The sequence below is a fragment of the Bombina bombina genome, chromosome 1 (assembly GCF_027579735.1).
Source record: "Bombina bombina isolate aBomBom1 chromosome 1, aBomBom1.pri, whole genome shotgun sequence".
Lineage (NCBI taxonomy): Eukaryota > Metazoa > Chordata > Amphibia > Anura > Bombinatoridae > Bombina > Bombina bombina.
Genome location: NC_069499.1, coordinates 1,256,007,753 through 1,256,029,647, shown reverse-complemented (window position 1 = coordinate 1,256,029,647; position 21,895 = coordinate 1,256,007,753). Strand labels below are relative to the sequence as shown.

Sequence of the window (21,895 nt, the reverse complement as noted above, 5' to 3'; positions counted from 1 at the left end):
CAGGCTTGGATCTAACCAAAGCCTGACCAAATGCCTGAACGTCTAGAATACCTGCCAGACGCTTGTGCAAAAAAATAGACAGAGTAAAAATCTGTCCCCTTTTAAGGAATTAGCTGACAACCCTTTTCTCAAAAACATCTTGGAGAAAAGATAATATCCTGGGAATCCAGACTTTACTCCATGAGTAACCCTTGGATTCATAACAATCAGATATTTACACCATATCTATGTTCAATTTTCCAAGAGACAGGCTTTCATGTCTGTATTAAGGTATCAATGACTGACTCGGAGAAGCCATGCTTTGATAACATCAAGCGTTCATTCTCCAGGCAGTCCATCTCAGATTGATTCTATTTAGATGGTTGAAAGGACCCTGAGGTAGAGGGACCTGTCTCTGAAGCAGAGACCGTGATGGAAAGGATGACATGTCCACCAGATCTGCATACCAGGTCCTGCGTGGCTACGCAGGCGCTGTCAAAAACACCAAAGCCCTCTCCTGCTTGGTCTTGACCTCCGGAGGAAATCCCACTCCCCCGGAAGAAAAGTCTGACGACTTAGAAAATCCACCTCCCAGTTCTCAACACCTGGGATATGGATAGCTGATAGACAAGAGTGAGTCTCTGTCCAGTGAATTATTGTAAGACTTCTAAAATCGCTAGGGAACTTCTGTTCCCCCTTGATGGCTGATGTAAGCCACAGTCGTGTATATTGTCCGACTGAGTATGATGTACCTCAGAGTTGCTAACTGAGGCCAAGTCTGAAGAGCATGGAATATCACTCCCAGTTCCAGAATATTTATTAGAAGGAGGGTCTCCTCCTAAGTCCACTATCCCTGAGCCTTCAGGGAGTTCCAGACTGCATCCCAACCTAAAAGGCTGGCATCTATTGTAACAATTGTCCCATCTGACCTGCGGAAGGTCATACCCTTGGACAGATGGACCAGACATAGTCACCAGAGAAGAGAATCTCTGGTCTCTTGGTCCAGGTTTAACAGGGGGACAAATCTGTGTAATCCCCGTTCCTCTGACTGAGCATGCATAGTTGCAGCGGTCTGAAATGTAGACGTGCAAACGGTACTATGTCCCTTGCCGCTACCATTAAGCCGATTTCATTCATGTACTGAGCCACCGAAGGGCGCGGATGGGATGAAAAAAACACGGCAGAAATTTAGAAACTTTGACAACCTGGACTCCGTCAGGTAAATTTTCATTTCTACAGAATCTATCAGAGTCCCTAGGAGGGAAACCCTTGAGATTGGGGATAGAGAACTCTTTCCTTGTTCACTTTCCACCCATGTGATCTCAGAAATGCCAGTACTACGTCCGTATGAGACTGGGCAATTTGGATGTTTGACGCCTGTATCAGGATGTCGTCTAAATAAGGGGCCACTTCTATGCCCCGCGGTCTAAGGACCGCCAAAGCGACCCCAGAACCTCCATAAAGATTCTTGGGGCTGTAGATATCCCAAAGGAAAGAGCTACAAACTGGTAATGCCTGTCTAGAAAGGCAAACCTGAAAAACGATGGTGATCTTTATGCATCACAATGTGAGGATAAGCATCCTTCAAATCCATTGTAGTCCTCTATTGACTCTCCTGGATCATAGTTAAGATGGTACGAATAGTTTCCATCTTAAATGACGGAATTCTGAGGAATTTGTTTAAGATCTTTAGATCCAAAATAGGTCTGAAGGTTCCCTCTCCTTGGGAACCACAAACAGATTTGAGTAAAAACTCTGTCCCTGTTCCTCTCTTGGAACTGGATGGATCTCGTACACAATGTAAGAATGCCTCCTTCTTTATCTGGTTTGCAGATAATTGTGAAAGGCGAAATCTCCCCTTTTTTTGGGGGGGAATCTTTGAAATCCAGAAGATATCTCTGGGATATAAATTCCAATGCCTAGGGATCCTGGGCATCTCTTGCCCACGCCTGGGCAAAGAATGAAAGTCTGCCCCCTATAGGATCCGTTACCGGATAGGGGTCCGTTCCTTCATGCTGCCTTAGAGGCAGCAGCAGGCTCCTTGGCCTGCTTATCTTTGTTCCAGGTCCGATTGTCTCCAGACCGCCTTGGACTGAGCAAAAATTCCCTCTTGTTTTGCCTTAGAGGAAGAGGATGCCACACCTGCCCTGAAGTTTTTAAAAGGTACGAAAATTAGACTTTTTTTTGCCCTTGATTTAGACCTATCCTGAGGAAGGGCATGACCTTTTCCTCCAGTGATATAAGCAATAATCTCCTTCAAACCAGGCCCGAATAGGGTCTGCCCCTTGAAGGGAAGTTAAGTAGCTTATTTATTAAAGTCACGACAGCTGACCATGATATAAGCCATAGCGCTCTGCGCGCCAGTATAGTAAAAAACAGAATTCTTAGCCGTTAGTCTAGTCAAATGAACAAGGCATCAGAAAACAAAGGAATTGGCTAGCATAAGCTTGTCAAATATATTCATCCAATGGAGTCGCTTAACTGTAAAGCCTCATCAAGAGACTCAACCCAGAACGCCGCAGCAGCAGTGACAGAAGCAATGTATGCAAGGGGCTGCAGGATAAAACCCTGTTGAATAAACTTTTTATCCATTGGATCTAAAAAGCACAACTGTCCTCGTCAGAGGTAGTGGTACGCTTAGCTAGAGTAGAAACTCTTCTCTCCACCTTAGGAACTGTCTGCCAGAAGTCCCGTGTGGTGGTAACTATTAGAAAACATTCTTCTAAAAAATAGGAGGGGAAGAGAACGGCACACCTGGTCTATCCCATTCCTTATTAAAAAAAAATTTAGTAAACCTCTTTAGGTATTGGAAAAACATCAGTACACACCGGCACTGCATATTATTTATCCAGTCTACGCAATTTCTCTGGCCCTGCGATTGTACACATTCATTCAGAGCAGCCAAAGCCTCCCTGAGCAACAAGTGGAGGTTCTCAAGCATAAATTTTAAATGTAGAAATATCAGAATCAGGTTAAATCATCTTCCCTGAGTCAAAAAAAAAAAAAATCACCCACAGACTAAGCATATTGTGAGGTAGTATCATACATGGTTCTTAAAGCGTCTGTATGCTCTGTATCTACCCCCAGAGCTAACTGCTTTCCTTTAATTTCAGGTAGTCTGACTAATACTGCTGCCAGAATATTATTCACCACCTTTGCCATGTCTTGTAAAATAAACGCTATGGGCGCCCTTGATGTACTTGGCGCCATTTGAGCGTGAGTCCCTGAAGCGGGAGTCGAAGGGTCTGACACGTGGGGAGAGTTAGTCGGCATAACTTTCCCCTCGACAGAATCCCCTGGTAAAGAAACGCTATGGGTGCCCTTGATGTACTTGGCACCATTTGAGCGGGAGTCCCTAAAGCGGGAGTCAAAAGGTCTGACACGTGGGGAGAGTTAGTCGGCATAACTACCCCCACGACAGAATCCTCTGGTGATAATGTTTTTAAAAGACAAAAAATGATCTTTATTGTTTAACACGAAATCAGTACATCTGGTACACATTCTAAGATGGGGTTCCACCATGGCTTTAAAACATAATGAACACAGAGCTTCCTCTATGTCAGACATGTTAGAACAGACTAATAATGAGACTAGTAAGCTTGGAAAACACTTTAAATCAAGTTAACAAGCAAATATATAAAACGTTACTGTGCCTTTAAGAGAAACACATTTTGCCAAAATTTGAAATAACAGTGAAAAAAGGCAGTTAAACTAACAAAATTTTTACAGTGTATGTAACAAGTTAGCAGAGCATTGCACCCACTTGCAAATGGATGATTAACCCCTTAATACAAAAAACAGATTAACAAAACGAAAAATATGTTTTAAACAGTCATAACAGCTCCTACTTTTGAAGCCCTTTTGAGCCCTTCAGAGATGTCCTATAGCATGCAGGGGACTGCTGAGGGAAGCTGAATGTCACTGTTTGTAATTTTAACTGCACCAACTGTAACTTTTATACTATAACAGTGGAAAGCCTCAGGAAACTGTTTCTATGCAAAATTTAAGCCAGCCATGTGGAAAAAACTTAGGCCCCAATAAGTTTTATCACCAAACATATGTTAAAAAACGATTAAACATGCCAGCAAACGTTTTAAAACACATTTTTACAAGAGTATGTATCTCTATTAATAAGCCTGATACCAGTCGCTATCGCTGCATTTAAGGCTTTACTTACATTACTTCGGTATCAGCAGTATTTTCTTAGTCAATTCCATTCCTAGAAAAATATTTTACTGCACATACCTTATCTGCAGGAAAACCTGCACGCCATTCCCCCTCTGAAGTACCTCACTCCTCAGAATGTGTGAGAACAGCAAATGGATCTTAGTTACGTCTGCTAAGATCATAGAAAAACGCAGGCAGATTCTTCTTCCAAATACTGCCTGAGATAAACAGCACACTCCGGTGCCATTTAAAAATAAACTTTTGATTGAAGAATAAACTAAGTAGAAAGCACCACAGACTCTCACAACCTCCTATCTATGTTGAGGCTTGCAAGAGAATGACTGAATATGGCAGTTAGGGGAGGAGCTATATAGCAGCTTTGCTGTGGGTGGACTCTTGCAGCTTCCTGTTGGGAAGGAGAATATATTCCATAAGTAATGGATGATCCGTGGACTGGATACACTTAACAAGAGAAATAACTTTGTTTCAAACAATGCAGTTTAATCCCGAGATATACTTTAACTGTTATACACACAGAGTGTTTCTACAAAAAAGGAAAATGCAGTTCCAGCATGTGTAATTCTTTGGAAGTGAACATCTACATTGCTGAAATGGCACTAATGTGACAAATGACTAATCCATCGGCCCAGGGCCAGCACATCTTAATAAAACAAACAGACCTTTCTATTCATTTTATTACAATGTGTAGTGGTATGTACAGTGAAAACCCTTCATAAAACTGGATTTGGAATTTACCCTCTTTCATGCTAAAATTTAAGGCCAATATAAATCTCTAAGGAGAAACAGGTGGGCAAAATATATATAAGTGAGATATAGTAATACACAGTAATCCATGAGACCATTAAAAATATTCCTAGCAACAGGCAGGTTGACCAGGCTCATATAACTTACTATAAAACTGCTTTTTCTGTAATATGATTTTAACAAATGAAACAAGCAGTATGCTAGAGTCATAAGCAAGAAAATATTTGAGGACAGAGATATTTTTTTTTAGGGCTGCACGATTAATTGCATATGCGATTTTAAAATCATAATCGCTGTGGCTTAAAAACCGCGAGTACGGGATTTATAACCCTGTCCACTATGATGTTCAGTAGGGCTCCGCGGCAGCCACATGCGGCTAAGGGGGGTGGCAGTGACTTGCCAGTGCTGTACTAGCACATGGTGACTGACTGAGCTCAGGTTGAGGGAGGGCAGCCATGACGGATCTAGCTGGAGGGATAGCCGGTCATGCAGTGCTGAAAGAACTAGCAGCGTTTTCTTGTCTGGTGCAGCAGCAAGCCCTCCCACCATGAATAGAAAGCTGGCTAGCAGGATGCACGGTCTGCGCGCCCAAATACCCCATTCAAAGTATTTGAGCGCGTAGACCGTGCATCCTGCTAGCCAGCTTTCTATTCATGGTGGGAGGGAGCCGCTGTGCTTGCTTCTTAACCGGACAAGAAAACACTGCTTGGGGGGCCGGTGAGTGACTGTGGTAGTGCTGTGTAGTTGGACTCACTTGGCATAGGTCACCATTGCAAGATAAAGAGCTCGTCTCCTCTGCATTAGAATCATACTGCAAACTATAGAGCTCAGCTGGCTTACTTTACACTATTATTGTTTGCTATAGAGACATTACTGCAGAGTATAGAGCTTACTCGCATTATATATATAATATAACTGATTAGTACTGTTGCTGATTTGTGGGTGCAGTGCTAGGTACCTCTAATAATTTTATCCCCCATATTCTCTATGCAAGGCAGTACCATTTTTGTTTGTCCATTCTCTTATATGATATACTGCACAAAATAGATTACTGCATGCTATGGAGCATGATTACTTGCAATATTTCTACAGGCACAGAAATTGCTCGCTCTGGAACTATGAATATTATTGTATTTTATGAAGGTTGCTTATTTTTTAATAGAACATTAGAGCTGCAAGTTAAATGCATACTCACAGTGTAATAAAATACATACATATATATAAATTCACACTATATTTTTCTGAAAACTATGCAAGTTATTTAGACAGTGTCTATACCTAGAAGCCAATTTGTCAGAACAGTGAGGAATGTAAAGGATAAAAAACTGCAGGCAGTAAGATTGGAACAAATGGCCAAAAAATATGAGAAAAGAGGTTATCCCAAACCATCAATATCAAATTGCAAACAAGATGTACTTACTGAAAGAAATGACCACGGTTCAAGAAAAAGATATAATAAAAAAGAAGGGAATCAGATTGTGTTCACAAAGGAATATAGCATGTATAGTGAAAAAAAATTCTAAAATTATTAAAAAAAAAATTGGTATTTATTAAATAAATACAATCCCAGTATTAGGGAATTCCAAGATCCCCCTATACATGCCTATAAGAGGGTAAAAAATATAAGATATATTGGTTAAGGCCGATATGGGCACTAAAAAGGAAGAGAAAGTCAATTATCTAACTAGTTCCAAGAAAGGATCATACCCCTGCCTTCATTATGCACAGTGCAATTCTATGATCAAGGGCAACCATGTAGCACAAATAAATTATAGAAAAAAAAAAACGATATATAAATGGTCTTTACACATGTGATACAGATACAGAATATGTAAGTGTACCTACTAAAATGCCCATGTGGGCGGGGCTATGTTGGGGAAACAATTGCATTAAAGATAGAATTAGTGCCCACAAATAATCTATTAGATGTGAGGATAAATCCCTCCCAGTACCGGCCCATTTCATTGAGGCAGGTCATTCAGTGAGCCAACTTAGGTTTCAAGTAATTGATCACATCCCAAAACTGAGAAGGGGTGGTGATATTGAATTGTTACTAAAGAGGAGAGAAGTCTGGTGGATAAAAAAATTAAATACCCTCCACCCAGTAGGATTAAATAGGGATTATGACCTACATTTGTTTTTATAAGTATTTTTCAGATATTCTGTATATGCATTTATAGGTTTTTAAATATTTATTATTTTATGGAGTTTTGATATTGTGTACATAATCCAATCTACCATTTCAATAATACCCTAAAAATGTCACATCAAAAAGTGAAAAGGAAAAAAGAGAAACATGAGAAATATGTATGATGTCATCTAATGAACAGGTGAATTAATTAAATGCTACACAGGTGTTATATAAGGGGTTCAATGGTAGTTGTGTATAGCATGATTAAGAGTCAGATGGACTTGAAACGTCACTGCTGCTTTGTCTTCATGTTACTGTAAATAAAGCTGATACCTTGATGAATTGGTGGTGCTGACGTCTCCTCTTTGGATTTCTATATAGGGGGATTTTATTTCTCAGAAACGTCACAGTAAAAGTGTGTTTTGATGTAAGACCAGTGAGTGCCAGTTTTTTGTTACTTGTATTCTACCCGCTACTAGCACCATGGCTGTCTAGCTTTTGGAAGTGAGAGTGCTCTCCTGCGTGCGTGCGTATATATATATATATATATATATATATATATAATAAACACTATAAAAAAAAATGAGTGAAAATGCACCAATACTTAAACCGATACCTCCAATTCCTACCCATGCGCCATCTTGTGGCGTTTTTCCAAACTGCATGTTCACATTTCATTTTAAGCTGCAGTGGAGACTTAAAATTGTTCACTTCTGTTCTGCCAATACAAATTGCTGTTATTTGTATTATCGTACTCTTGAGAGCAGTGCTCCAAAAAGCTGCTACTATACTAAGGTTTATCTAGCTAAGCTGAGGAGCAGCAAAGAACATAGGTTCTAGTTGCGGTATATATACACACAGAGAAAACCCAGCACTCACTTACAAACCCTCAGCTAAGATTTAAAAGCAAAAATGGTCCAGTATAAGTGTGCAGTTCCCTTCCGTGTTTTGTATATGTCTAGGGTGATTACATATTCCTGTGCACCCTTCCCTTTTTCCCAGTTTGTTTGGATTTGAAAGCTTGCATTGTGTGGCTGTTTTAGGGTCCCAGGTATTGGAAAGGACCTTGACGAGGTACCTGGGCTTGTCCCATTTAGCCAGATGCAGTAACTAACCTTTCCATTTTTGCTTTTAAATCTTAGCTGAGAGCTTGTGAGTGCTGGGTTTTGTGTGTGTGTTGTATTAATTTGTTTTGTAATTTTCCCTATGGTTCTTGCACCCAGACCTGACTGGGGTTAACTGCCTGCGACTCTGGGAGCAGCACAGCTTCCTGTGAGTGCCAGTGGCACCCAGGGCTGAGCATGTTGCAGGGTCATGGGATGTGTACTCGGTCCAGTATGAGAGTGCAGTTCCCTTCCGTGTTTTGTATATGTATATATATATATATATATATTTCAAAAACTTTTGTATGTGATTTCTTGCAAACCAGCTCCATCTAGTGGTTGCTTTTAGCACACATTTGTAAAATGGCTGTTTTACTTTCTGTTTGTGATCTCAGTAGCAGCCGGTCAATCTAGAAGAAGTCTAAAGGCAGAGCCCATGCAGAAATGAAGAGGAGGGGGGACATCTGCAATCTGAAACTTAGGGTATGTAATCAATATTGAACCTCCCACACAATCTCCTGATCTCTGAGAAACGGCTCAAATACATAGCAGATGCAGTTAACCCCACGGTTGCCAAAAAGGCTAAAACTGCAGTCCCCTTTGCTGCTGGGTTAACTTAGCTGCATCTACAATGTATTTGATATCAGCAAGGCACAGCATTTCTGAAAGGAGCAGCCCCCCCACCCCTACTGCTAGTATGCCTGTATTGGATTCCTGGACGTGTGTGTGTGTGTGTCTTACACTGCTTCATTTGTTAATCATACCACTGTCCAAGAAAACATAATTTTGTGTGTCATAAGACCTAATAACTGGCTAGTGGCTACTATTTAATCACATCACAGGCAACAAATTTTATTTTAACTATTTTTTGTTTCATATTTTTATGCTCCAAGAATGTATTAGACATTGAGAAACATGTACATTAAGATTCTGTAGTGTTAAATAAACTTTAGAATGCAAAATTAAGGTGTTTTAGTCATTTATAAGAAAATCGCATTTTTTTTTTTTTATTGCGATTTTTTTGCCCATATCGCCCAGCCCTAAAAATACATACACACACACTCATTTGGTTGGTTAGAAACAAGTTGTGCATTGCTGATCCTTCATAAATGATACCAAGAGAATTAAACAAATTAGATAATAGATGCAAGTTAGAAACTTGTTTAAAAAATTGTATACTCCGACTCATTTAAGAAAACATTTGGGTTTAAGGTCTCTTTAATGGCATGCAGAAATGAACCATTATAGCTACTACAGTTATAGCTAAATCTATTTTCTCTGCAATAGTTTACCTATAGTTGTTTAACACATCACTACATCATTTTGTGAAGAAGCAGTAATGGCAGGGTACACTAGATTTTTCTTTGTATAAATGTTTTGTTGATGATCCATTTATAGCACTAGCTAGCACCATAAGGTATACTTTTTCTAGATTTATATTGTTTTTTAAAGTTATTTTCTGTCCAATTTTGGTGTGTTACTTTCAATAAAAGTGTGGTTATTCATTTTATTGGTTTGTAGTTTTTCATTTTAGATTATTTAAAATTGATTAAACTATATTTTAAAATTATAGAAAAAAAAATCTTTTAAAAACATTTTTGAAAAAGAAAAAAAAAAAAAAAAAAAAGTTATTTTCAGTTTCTGGCCAAGGGCATTTTGAATTTTCGGTTCCAGTCCAAAATTTACATTTCGGTGCATCCCTAAAATACACACACACACTCTCTCCCTATCGCCGACGCCCAGGACATGCAGTTTTGGGAGCAGGGCATGTGGGAGTTTTCACATTTAGCCCTGCTGCGGGCAAATAGACCGTTAATGCTTTTTTTTTTTTTATTAAGCAGACCGTTATATATTTTTTCTACCCTTAGACAGCTTTTTTTTTCTCTTTATTAAGCAGAGAATAAAAGCTTTTTTTTTTATTCTCTGCTTATTACTGTGCCACTGGTTAAAAAGCGTCTCACGCTGCTCAGCCCCTCTCCCTTCTAGTCCCCGCTTTCAGTGGAGGCGAGTGGTAGACTTGTCCCTCTCAGCGATTTCCTGGCTGCGCAGCTCTGCTATACACTGAGTATAATAGAGATCGGCTTGCTCATATTCTGCTCCTGCACTGCTGCTAGCTAATATGTGAGCTGAAGGGGGTACGTTTTGAAAATACATAAATATTTGTATTATTTTGCTTACATTTTTTATATTCAACTGAACTTTGCAGCTGTTTCACTTTGAAGTTTTCAAGTGTTTTCTGTATTGGTAACAGAAAACTCTGGAAAACCTCAAAGTGAAACAGCAGCAAAGTTCAGCTGAATAAAAAAAAGCAAGTATTATTTTTATTATCAGGTATTTGTAGAGCGCCAACAGATTCCGCAGCACTGTAAACATAGTCGGTGTACAGCAGTGATTTTTAACTTTTTTTTGCCGTGGCACACTTTTTTACATTAAAAAATCCTGTGGCACACCACCATCCCAAAATTTTAAAAAAAAATCACACATTGTAGCCTAATACAATATACACACACATACACACAAACACATACTGTATGTATTGTGCTGTAATGCCATGCCTCCTACAAACTACCCCTGCACTGGGAGTAAAAAACAAGCAAAGTTTAAAAAATATGTCACACTGTTGTCAGTCTGCCGTGGCACACCTGAGGATCTCTCACGGCACACTGGTTGAAAAACACTGGTGTACAGGATAGCTTTTGTAGGGGTCAAGTGGTCGAGGGCCCTGCCGAGAGTTTCACTGTTGTAGTCAGCTCTTATGAAGCGATCTGTTAACAGCTGGGCCCATAGGCTTACATTCTAAGGGATTCAAGGGGAAAGCAATGGAGTTAGGAAAGGTTAGTGTTGGTTGTATGCATCCTTGAATAGTAGAGTTTTTAGGGAGTGCTTGAAGCTGTTAAAACTAGGGGAGAGTGCTATGGAGCGAGGCAGGGAATTCCACAAGATGGGGGCAAGTCTGGAGAAGTCCTGTAAACTGGAATGTGAGGAAGTAACGAGAGGAGGAGACGAGGAGGTTATCCTGAGCTGATCGAAGGGGACGGGAGGGAGAGTATATAGAGACAAGTTCTGAGATGTAGGGGGGGGAGCAGTGCAGTTGAGAGCTTTATATGTCAGAGTGAGAATTTTATGTTTAATCCTAGAGGCAGAAGGAAGACAGTGAAGGGATTGGCAGAGAGGTGCAGCAGATGAAGATCGACGAGTAAGGAAGATGAGCCTGGCAGAGGCATTCATAATGGATTGTAAAGGAGCTATGCGGCAGCTAGGTAGACCAGAGAGGACGGAGTTGCAGTAGTCGAGGCGGGAAAGGATGAGAGAGTGGATTAAAATCTTGGTTGTATCTTGTGTAAGGAAATGTCTAATTTTAGCGATTTTTTTTAAAGGTGGAAGCGGCAGGCTTTAGCCAAGGACTGAATGTGAGGAGTGAAGGAAAGATCTGAGTCATTCGATAATGATGGGGTAATGATGGAATTATCAACAATTATAGAAATTTTGGGGGTGGAGACATTGGAAGAAGGGGGAAAAAATAAGTAGTTCAGTTTTGGAGAGATTTAGCTTAAGGTAGTGAGAGGACATCCAAGATGAGATATTAGAAAGACAGTTAGTGACACGGGTTAGTAAGGAAGGAGGTAGGTCTGGTGCAGAGAGGTAGATTTGGGTGTCATCGGCATACAAATGGTATTGAAACCTATGGGACTTTATTAAGGAACCTAGTGTTGACGTGTAGATTGAAAAGAAAAGGGGAATTTCATGATTCAGATAGGGCATGTAATTTTAAACAACTTTCTAATTTACGTTTATCATCAAATTTGCTTTGTCTTCTTGTTATTCTTAGTTGAAAGCTAAACCTATGTAGCCTCATATGCTAATTTCTAAGCCCTTTAAGGCCGCTTCTTATCTGAATGCATTTAACAGTTTTCCACAGCTAGAGGGCGTTTGTTCATGTGTTTTTATATAGATAAATAACTCCATGTGCATGAGCACAATGTTAAGAGTCAGCACTTATTGCCTGAAATGCAAGTCTGTCAAAAGATCCGAGATAAAGAGGCAGTCTGTAGCAGCTTAAGAAACAAGGTTATTAGGAGGTAAAAAGTATATATATTTCTATAAAAGCGTTGGTTATGCAAAACTGGGTAATGGTAAATAAAGGGATTATCTATCTTTTTAAACAACATGTTTGGTGTTTACTATCGCTTAAAGTGAAAGTCAATCCTAGCATTATATAAAAGCTAGGATTGACTATTGAAACAAATAAAGGGGACTTTCATTAATGAAGTATAAGATACTTATAGTAGAAAGCGCCTTTGTTTCAACCGATCGCCGTTCTTAGCTGCTACAGCAGCGAACGGCTAAAAGAATGTTTTGCCAAGAGGTGATGTTTTCTCCCATGGGCGCCAAGCCGGAAATACCGCACGGCTATTGGCTAAGAGGTGAAAACTTCACCTCTTAGCAAAAAAAAAAATGTAAGCTGTGGGCTGCTGTAGCAGCTAAGAACGGCGATCGGTTGAAACAAATAAAAGAGCTTTCTACATGAAGTATCTTATACTTTATGAATGAAAGTCCCCTTTGTTTCAATAGTCAATCCTAGCATTTGTAGAACGCTAGGATTGACTTTCACTTTAAGTTTAATTTTGACTATTATCCCTTTAAAGCTCCTCATAGCTAATAAACTTTAAAGGGGCTGCAACATCACGTTTGTCAGCATGCCAATATACATTTTTTATTGTGTAATTTCCTGGTAATAGTATAATGTAACTTTTGCAAGTGACAGGAGGCCAGTATAATACAGAGAGGACGAATGTTTAATTATATTGTAACCTTATTGTCTTTTGGGGTATGTTTGGCATCTAAACATTTTCATTATAAATATAAAATTTATTCTCATTAGTGTTTGGGGTTTTTCCCGCTCTGGCTCTAAAATATTCAAACGAAAAGGACTTTAGGACTGTATCAAGCTCAGTCTTGCGAAAAGCAAATTATTCAGCAGTTTTCAAGCATGATCAGCACACGCCCTATTCACATCTAAAAATCTCACTTTGGATGTTAAAGAGCTTTACTGGACAGGGAATGATAAGGGGGGTAGACCACTTTAGAAAACTACAAATGGAAAAACAGCAAACCAGTCACGCATTGACTTCATATCTGTGGGACCAGACATATGAAATAGTTATAGCTTTAGTTTTTCCTTCTATCTATATTGTGTACAGACAATAGCTAAAACCAAAACTCTAAGGCTGTAGTTAAAACTATACAGATTAATAAAGTTAAAACTATTTCTTAACCATAACCTCTTCTGCTAGAAGAAGGAAAAAAAAAAAAAAAAAAAAAAAAAAAGACACCTGAACTAAAACTATTATTATAATAATATACAGGTGGTATCCAAACAAATTGCTGTTTTATGTACAATACCAGAATACAGCCAAGTAATAATTCAGCACTCTTTAGCTGTACGATTTTAACCTTTGCCGAACTAAGTATTCAGGATAGTTAATCAGGTTCCAATAAGTCTGGGTATGTTAATTTAGTGGCATTACAGATCAGGCAAATGGTCCAATATCAACAGCACAGTCTATAGATTTAAAGCACACAATGCATTAAAAGTTAAAATCTCAGTTCCGACGAACAATATTCATCACTGAACAGTAGTGCATAGTAAACAACTGTAAAGCAAACAGTGTGGCTGAATGTAGACCAACCTTTGAAAAGGAAGTTTGCACCTGCAAAGTATCATCTGCTTTCAGAAAGTGACATAAAATCTTCCATAATTCAATCATAGAGCATACCATTTTAAACAACTCCCTAATTTAAGTTGTGTTCTTTTGGTATTTGCCAAAAAACATACCTAGGCAGGTTCAGGAGTTGGGAGCTAGCTGCTGATTGGTGGCTACACATATATGCATCTTCACTGGCTTACTGATGTGTTTAGATAGCTCCCAGTAGTGCATTGCTACTACTTCAATAAAGGATACCAAGAGAATGAAGCAAATTAGATAATAGAAGTAAATTGGAAAGTTACTTAAAACTTTTGGGGTTTAACGTCCCTTTAAGTAAACAAAACCAAACCCAATAACATGAGCTAGTCAGTAAATGCTACTTAAAAATAAAGCTTTGCAGTGTAGAGGAGAGGTGTCTGGAAGAAGGCAATTTCATAAATACTGTTACCATAACAAGTTATTGTAGTAGTCACTAACTGCATTGTTTGGCTGGAAACTTTACAGAAAGCTGTGTTAACCTGCTTTAGCAAATCCATTAACCCCTAGACGCCGTTAGGACGTTCCATGCCATCCTAACAGCACTAAGCTTTAACGCTGTTAGGACGGCATGGAACGTCCTACATTATATGGTGTCCTGCAGCCTCACCCTTTTATGCAATTAAGATTCGGACTGGGGGGCATGCATTGCAGTGTAGGCAGCCCTCCATGATCCGATCCCAGCCTTGAAATCACATGATCGCATAATTTCAATTTCCAGCAAATGTTTTCTTCAAAACTTCTTTCAGATGTGAAAGGGACACTAAACCCAAATTTTTTTCTTTAATGATTGAGAAGGAGCATGCAATTTAAGCAACTTTCTAATTTACTCCTCCTATTACCATTTTTTCTAGGTTCTCCTGCTATATTTAAAAAGCAGGAATGTAAAGCTTAGGAGCCGGCCCATTTTAGATTCAGCACCCTGGATAGCGCTTGCTTAAATTAGAAAGTTGCTTAAAATTGCATGCTTTATCTGAATCAATAAAATAATGAAAATTACTGACTTACACACAATGCAGTTGGGTTCTAGGCTAGTAAATGAGCAAGTAAAGAAAATCAATATTATCTCCATCTGCTGAAGGCAAAGCACACAAGTATGCCCTGCTAGAAAAACCGTTAAGGTTGTGTACATGGTGAGCAGATATGGCAACCTTAGGTTCAACCTCTGCTGCACATAATAGTTGCAACACTTGGGGCAGCTGACCTGGTGAGGAGGAAAGCACTAAGCCAGGCAACTGGAAAATAGCGAGACTAGAGTGAGACACAGATGTGCCAGAACTATTTTATATGCCAGCAAAGCTGAGCACTTTTCCTCTTCCCTCCAACTCTGCACTCCCAACAAGGACAAGCAGCATACAGCACCCACGGAACGTCAAAGATAGCCCCCAATAAAAACATAAGTAGCAAACCAAGAGGTTGCATAATCCTTCAAATAAATAAAACACGTCTGGCTAAAAATGATCACTAGTCAGTTTAGATAGCGAACTGAGTAGACTAGAAATATATGCATGCACTCACTATGAAAACAAGAATGTATGGTTCCTAGGGATTGGATAATTTGTTGAGTACGGATTTAAGAAATGGATGCATTAAAAGGGACACAATTTTTTTTTCCTTTAATGATTCAGACAGCATGCAATTTTAAGCAACTTTCTAATGTACTCCCTATTGTGAATGTCTGTGGGTCACACACTGAAATTTGATTTACAATAGGGTTTAAATGTAGGTAGCAAAAAAGGTCTAAAATGGCTCGGCACTGGGGTGAAAAAAAGGCTTAGCAGCGAAAGGATTAAAGGTACATAAAACCAAATTGATTTTTTTTTCATAATTCAGAAAGAGCATACATTTTTATACAACTTTCCAATTTACATCTGTTATCAAATCACTTAATTCTCTTTGTATCCTTTGTTGAAGAAGCAGTAATGGATTACTAGGAATTAGCTGAACATATCGAATTAACTAATGAGGCATAAATGTGTAGCCACCAATCAATAGCCAGCTCCAAGAAGTGCATTGCTGCTCCTGAGCCTACACAGATATGATTTTCAACAAACGATACCAAGAGATCAAAGCAAACTAGATAATAGAAGAAAACTTGAAAGATGTTTAAAAAAAAATGCATGCTCTTATCTGTATTATGAAAGTTTCATTTTGACTTTACTGTTCCTTTAACCTCTGATTAGGAGCATGGGTCAAAATATTTGGTACTAATGCCAAGTGATGTGCACTTTACAAACATCGGCAGTAATGTACTAAATGGGTGAAACTCATGAGCTGCACAGCTTTTGCTTTTAGGTGTTCAACAGTACCTATTTGAGCTTTCAACAGAGACCACCTCAGTTAAAAAGAAACAGGAGCAGCAATATGAAAAGGTAAGAATCATGTTAGAACCCGTGTATCATTTATGATGCCATTTCAAGGTTTATCATTCCTTCAAAATATGTATCTAACATGTTTCTGAAAGTGCATTACAGCAGTATCTGATAAAAAGATACATTGTTGCTGCATTAAACAAACAAATATGTTGAGCATTTAAAAAGGGACACTAAACTCTACCATGCATATGAAAAGCACTTCAGATTATTTTTTTTGCATGTAAAAAAAGTTTGTTTATTTGTATTCTGAAGCTAACAGGAAAATTGTGTGTGCAGAAAATGTATGTTTGTGTACAACTGGACACTAGGGACAGTAAACACCTTGAATCGGTTGTATAAAATGTTTAGATATATGTAATGAAACTTTGCAATATAGTTTATATTGCCCCCTTTTTATTTAATTTTCCTCCGAAAATTAAGAATTCTCAGGACTTGCTAACCCTGCTACATATATTTTCCTAAATGCTTCAACTGATTATAACTGCAAAACAATGTACTTTATATGACAGAGGCTAGCTTTGTGGTCTGGGGATTAAAACTCAACATAAGGCAATTGCTGGGTGGAGTTTGGCTACAGAAAAAAAAAATTCCACTTTAAAGGATGTTAATATGTTTTAAAAAAGAATAGACTTGGCTGATATGTTATTCTATATCAACAAACATCTTGTAATTATATGGGTGTTTATGCGCCCTTTAATGCATATGAGGTGCAAAGCAGTACTAGCCCTCCTTCGCTGTTGGACATTGACACTTCAAAAGGCAAAAAAAAAAGTTTTCAGTAAAGAAGCATCCACTTTACAAAAAGAAAAGTAGCACATTTTAAAGCTCTCTCAAATTAAACACAATGTGAATTTTACAGACATTGCAGAGTCAACCTAATGTTTGTATGCATAAAAAAAAAAAAAAAAAAAAAAAAAAAAAAAAAAAAAAAAAAGGATTACTTGTGACTCAGTGTTGAAAACACTAACTACCCCAATGTTCTACAGGTAAGTTAACAATGGATCAACATTTTTTTATACCAAAGTTTGGATTAGAATTAAAAATAAAATTTAGATCAATTATACAATATTACAATCACCTATTGTTAATCGCATTTTGCAGGCTTTGATATAATTAAAGGGGTATTAAACAGTGCTCCTTTAGTAAAAAAGGAATGTTAAACCAAAGTAAAAATAAACAGGTTGTCAAAAAACAGCAAACAACTCACTTGCTTTCTTGCCAATTGTGCACTTAGTTCTCAGTGTAGCTACTGCCCACAGCTAGATAAGTTACCATTACAAACAAACTGCTAATTTGCCTTCCTGCACAGGTCTCAGCCTCCTTGTAGGGCTGTGACAGGAAGTAATGGACACTACACAAATAAAAATTTAAACAATGTTTTAAAGTAACAAATAATATACATTGCAATGATTTCTATTAAATATAACCCACTGCTTATTTTTTTTTATTACTACAACAATAAAACAGACTGTTTTATATAAATTCAAGTAAACCAACCTAAGAAATATCACTAGTCACATTTGCTTTGGAAACATGGCAAATAGGTGGTTTTGGGTGCTGGATTGAAGATTTAAATTATAAAAAAAAAAAAAAAAAAAAAAAAAAAAAAAAAAAAAGTTTACTTGCAACTAACATTTATTTTCACTACAGAGAGCTAATTAAAGCTTCTTGCCTTAAAACAGGGAATGTAGAAGTTTGACAATTACAAGAGCTCACAAACATCTAACAGAACAACATCTTTACACAGAGAATGTTTAACACATTTCACCTGTGTCTATGATCGACCAAGAAACCACTGCCCTATGTAATACTCAAACGTAGAAGCGATTTACAAGGGAACACAAATACTAAATTAAATTACTTAGAAAGTATGTCTTGGTAAAACTCCAAATTTCCTTTATGAAAGTTATCACATGACAATGTTGTGCTTTAAAGTCACATCATAAGCTACTGGCATACTGATAAACCACCAGCCCTTTGAGTAGGTGTTAATAGAGTTATCTGAAAAAGGAGCCACACAGAATATGATGGAACCGGCCATAAATTCAGAGGAATTATTTTAAACAAATAGAAGGCTTTTATGTAGCAAAGCACTAACAAATTCTAGTGGATTTTAAGTGAATCTGGTTGTTAAATATAAACAAAGAGTAGGGAAAAGCAGCCAATTAGGCACATGAGCCAGTTGACAGCCACATCAATGAAACGCCAAAAGAAAGGGTGTTCCAGCCTTGGCAATTTGATATAAAAGACCTTTATTGTGCCATGGTCCACAAACAAACAACGTTTCAGACATACATTAGGTCCTTAGTCATGATATGTTAGACATGACTAAGGACCTAATGTAGGTCTGAAATGTTGTTTGTTTTTCATTGGTTGTTAAATATAGCTAGAAACCTTTAATATAGCAGGAATAGCAGGTGCTGCAGAAAGTCTGCATCCCACAACGCACTTCAGCTGCTTCTGTCTAAATACAGTGCACAAACAGCTTCTTACTGGTTGCAAGGTTGTTAGTAAGTCTGCAGGGAACTACCAAACATTCTTTTTTGCCTGTGCACACACATTATTGGCCCACATTTTGTGGTCTGTAAAACTAAGCCACTGGATAAAATGGATGTGTCCAATGTGGGCACAAACCCATAAAAGACACACTAGATCTTCACAGTTCACATGCTGTATTACATGTAAAATGCCTAAGACCCATGGCAAATAAATGTTATATATGTATCTAGTTAAAAACAATTTACGGACTAAAAACACCCACAAAGGCAGCTAAGCATCAAAGTATCTAATGTGTATTAAAATAAAAGTACTGTGGTTTATACCACAGGAATAACAAATGTATGACCACATTTATACGGTAGTCTTATTTTGAGGATTAAATAAATGGGTAAAGTCTACTCCACTTTTCTTTTCTTTTTTTGGGGGGGGTAGTATGATTTGGAAATTCATGTAGCATCTGGCTTTGTCTGTGAAACAGTGTTAAAAAGGTTTGGAAGAAAAAGATTATACTGAAAACAGATGCAACAAGGAAATTATATTTTCATTCTTACCTGAGTGCTATGATACAAATGTCCTGACAATTGCGTTTTTATATCATTTCAGAAAGTTAGGAGTAATTAATCAAGGAGATGAGTTCATTGGATCTGTCAAGTCTTAAGCCGTGAAACCACCATAATCACATGGAGAGAAAGAAAAAGTTTTATGCAGAAAGGAAACTTTTGGAAGTCTTGATAGATGGAATACAGACTTATATTAACACATCGATTTATGTTGCTATATATTATTCACCGAAATACGAAGTACCAAGAATGAATGAAATGCTGCAAATAAATGGGCTGTAGAGAGGATATGATGTAACAAAGTGAAGGTCCTGTCCCAGTAGCAATTTTGTTTATTATTTTGAGACATTTAACCCCTTGACTACCAGTGAAAGCTGCCAATGCATTACGTTGCATTGAGCTACAAGCCGTCATTAGCAACCAAAGAATTAATATTGCAAAAACCAACAACGTTCCTGGAACTCACCCCCAACCTATCATACATACTTTAGCTACATCTGTACCTGCCAAGTGCGTGAACCTGCAGAAATCAGGCCTAGGGCCTAACCGTGCGGCGGCACCTCCTCCTTCCCACCCCGACTGGCCTGTTCTTTCCCCACCTTATCACTCACAACCCCGTCTTTCCAGCGATGCCGAGCGCGGCACCCCACCGTATCAGTCCCAACCCCGAGCTGCGCGCGCCCGTACCTGTGCGCTCGGGGAAGCCATGGCGAAGCGTTTCAATGAGTCCAGGCCGCTCATGCTGCTTCCCCCGCCGCCGCCATCTTCTCTCTCTCGCGCGCTCAGGCAACAGTCTGTCTCGCGCTGACTCCCCCTCCTTGCGTTTGCGCAGAGCTCAGGCACACGGCAAGAGGAGGAGGTGTCCGCAGGAAAGGGTGGTCTGGTAGTAGGAGTGCCGTAGCGACTAGCGAGAATGGTGGCGCTTTCGGTTTTCTGCCTTGTGCTATTGCGTGTAAGAGAAGGATAATGCGTTTATTAGAAACAGCGAGTAATTGAGAAACGGATGGTGTTAACGAGCATATTCGATATTTGAATGTATCAACAGGGAGAGTATGTGAGGGGAAGGGAGGGCTAAGGGATGTGTTGGGCACGTTAGGTTTAGGGGGTGTGGTATGTTGTGGAAGGCCTAAAGTTGTGCTAAATAGAGTTCAACAACGTGACTAAACTCTCATGTTATAGTTTCAATATTGTATTTTTGGTATAGTAAATACAATGTTTAAAACAAAATGTTCTAATTTGTCACGAGGAGCAACAAATGTTAAGTTTTTACTACCATGCCATAGATTGCCATGATATTTATGCCTAGGCATTTCACAGTATTATTACTAACAATGATTCAGTGTAGTTCTGTATAAAAAGGCTGATAGGTTGGTGTCACATGTTTACAGTTAAGAACGTGTGATTAATATGCTTGTTTCCCAGATTACAATAATATTCTAAAATTTAAAAAATCATTGTGCAAATTCATTATCCATACTGCAAAAATCTGGAACAGATGTAACATATGCCTATATTATGCAAGGTTCTCTAATTTACTGATTTTAAAGGGACAGTAAAGTCAAAATTAAACAAATGGATATGATAAAGAATGGAATTTTAGTGGGCCACAATAGTCAGAAAATGATATGCTCTATTCTGTTAGAGCATGTCATTTTCTATCGACCTGCTGTACTGTGTGTTTAACGGGACACTAAACACAATGTTTTTCTTTAATGATTCAGAGCGTGCATTTTTTTTTATATATCTTTATTTAATATCCAATAGTGTTACAAGTTTAGATAAATCATAATCATATTCCGTTGTACCTCATACGGCATCTTGGGTCAGAACAAAAAAAAAAAAAACAGAATCAACCAATACATTATGACAATATATAACAACCTTGTTTTTCTTAAGCTAAAATTAGGATACAGCCTAAAAAGGGGGAAAGGCAGAGTCAAGCAATATATAAGAAACATTATGTATCATCTGTCTTTCTTAAAGGGACAGTATACACTCATTTTCATATAACTGCTTTTAATAGACACTACTATAAAGAATAAGATGCACAGATACTGCTATAAAAATCCAATATAAAACCGTTTAAAAACTTACTTAGAAGCTCTCAGTTTAGCTCTGTTGAAAAGGTAGCTGGAAAGCCCACTGCAATTGGGAAATAAGACACTACCCCCTCCCCCTTCTTTTGCATATGAAAAGACCCTTTACACAAACAGGAGCAAGCTGGAGAAGGTAGCTGACGGTATTCACATAAAACTTTGGGGCTTGGTTAGGAGTCTGAAAATCAGAGCAATGTTATTTAAAAAATAAGCAAAACTATACATTTTTTTAAAAAAAAAACTTTATGGGCTATATAAATAGATCATCTACAAAACATTTATGCAAAGAAAAAATGAGTGTATAATGTCCCTTTAAGCTACAATTCAATTATAATCAAGGAAAAAAATAAAATACCATCAGACTTCTTATAGCACTATTGGGGGTTTTCAATTTACTTGGGCAGTCGGGACGACCAAGGACATAACTCGAACAAACGGCCGAGACAAAACAAACTAAAGAAGAGGAAGAAAAAAAA

At 38.2% G+C, this 21,895-nt stretch overlaps 1 protein-coding gene across 1 annotated transcript in view; it reads right to left on the bottom strand.

Moving 5' to 3' along the window:
• USP10 (ubiquitin specific peptidase 10) overlaps positions 1-20,149 on the bottom strand; it is a gene marked incomplete in the record, with an annotated part of 485,306 nt that extends 465,157 nt beyond the window's left edge. Inside the window, 1 exon segment of the mRNA XM_053700867.1 lies at positions 20,011-20,149. Within this exon segment, the coding sequence (XP_053556842.1) occupies positions 20,011-20,064 (54 nt within the window).
• Between the last annotated feature and the right edge of the window lie 1,746 nt (positions 20,150-21,895).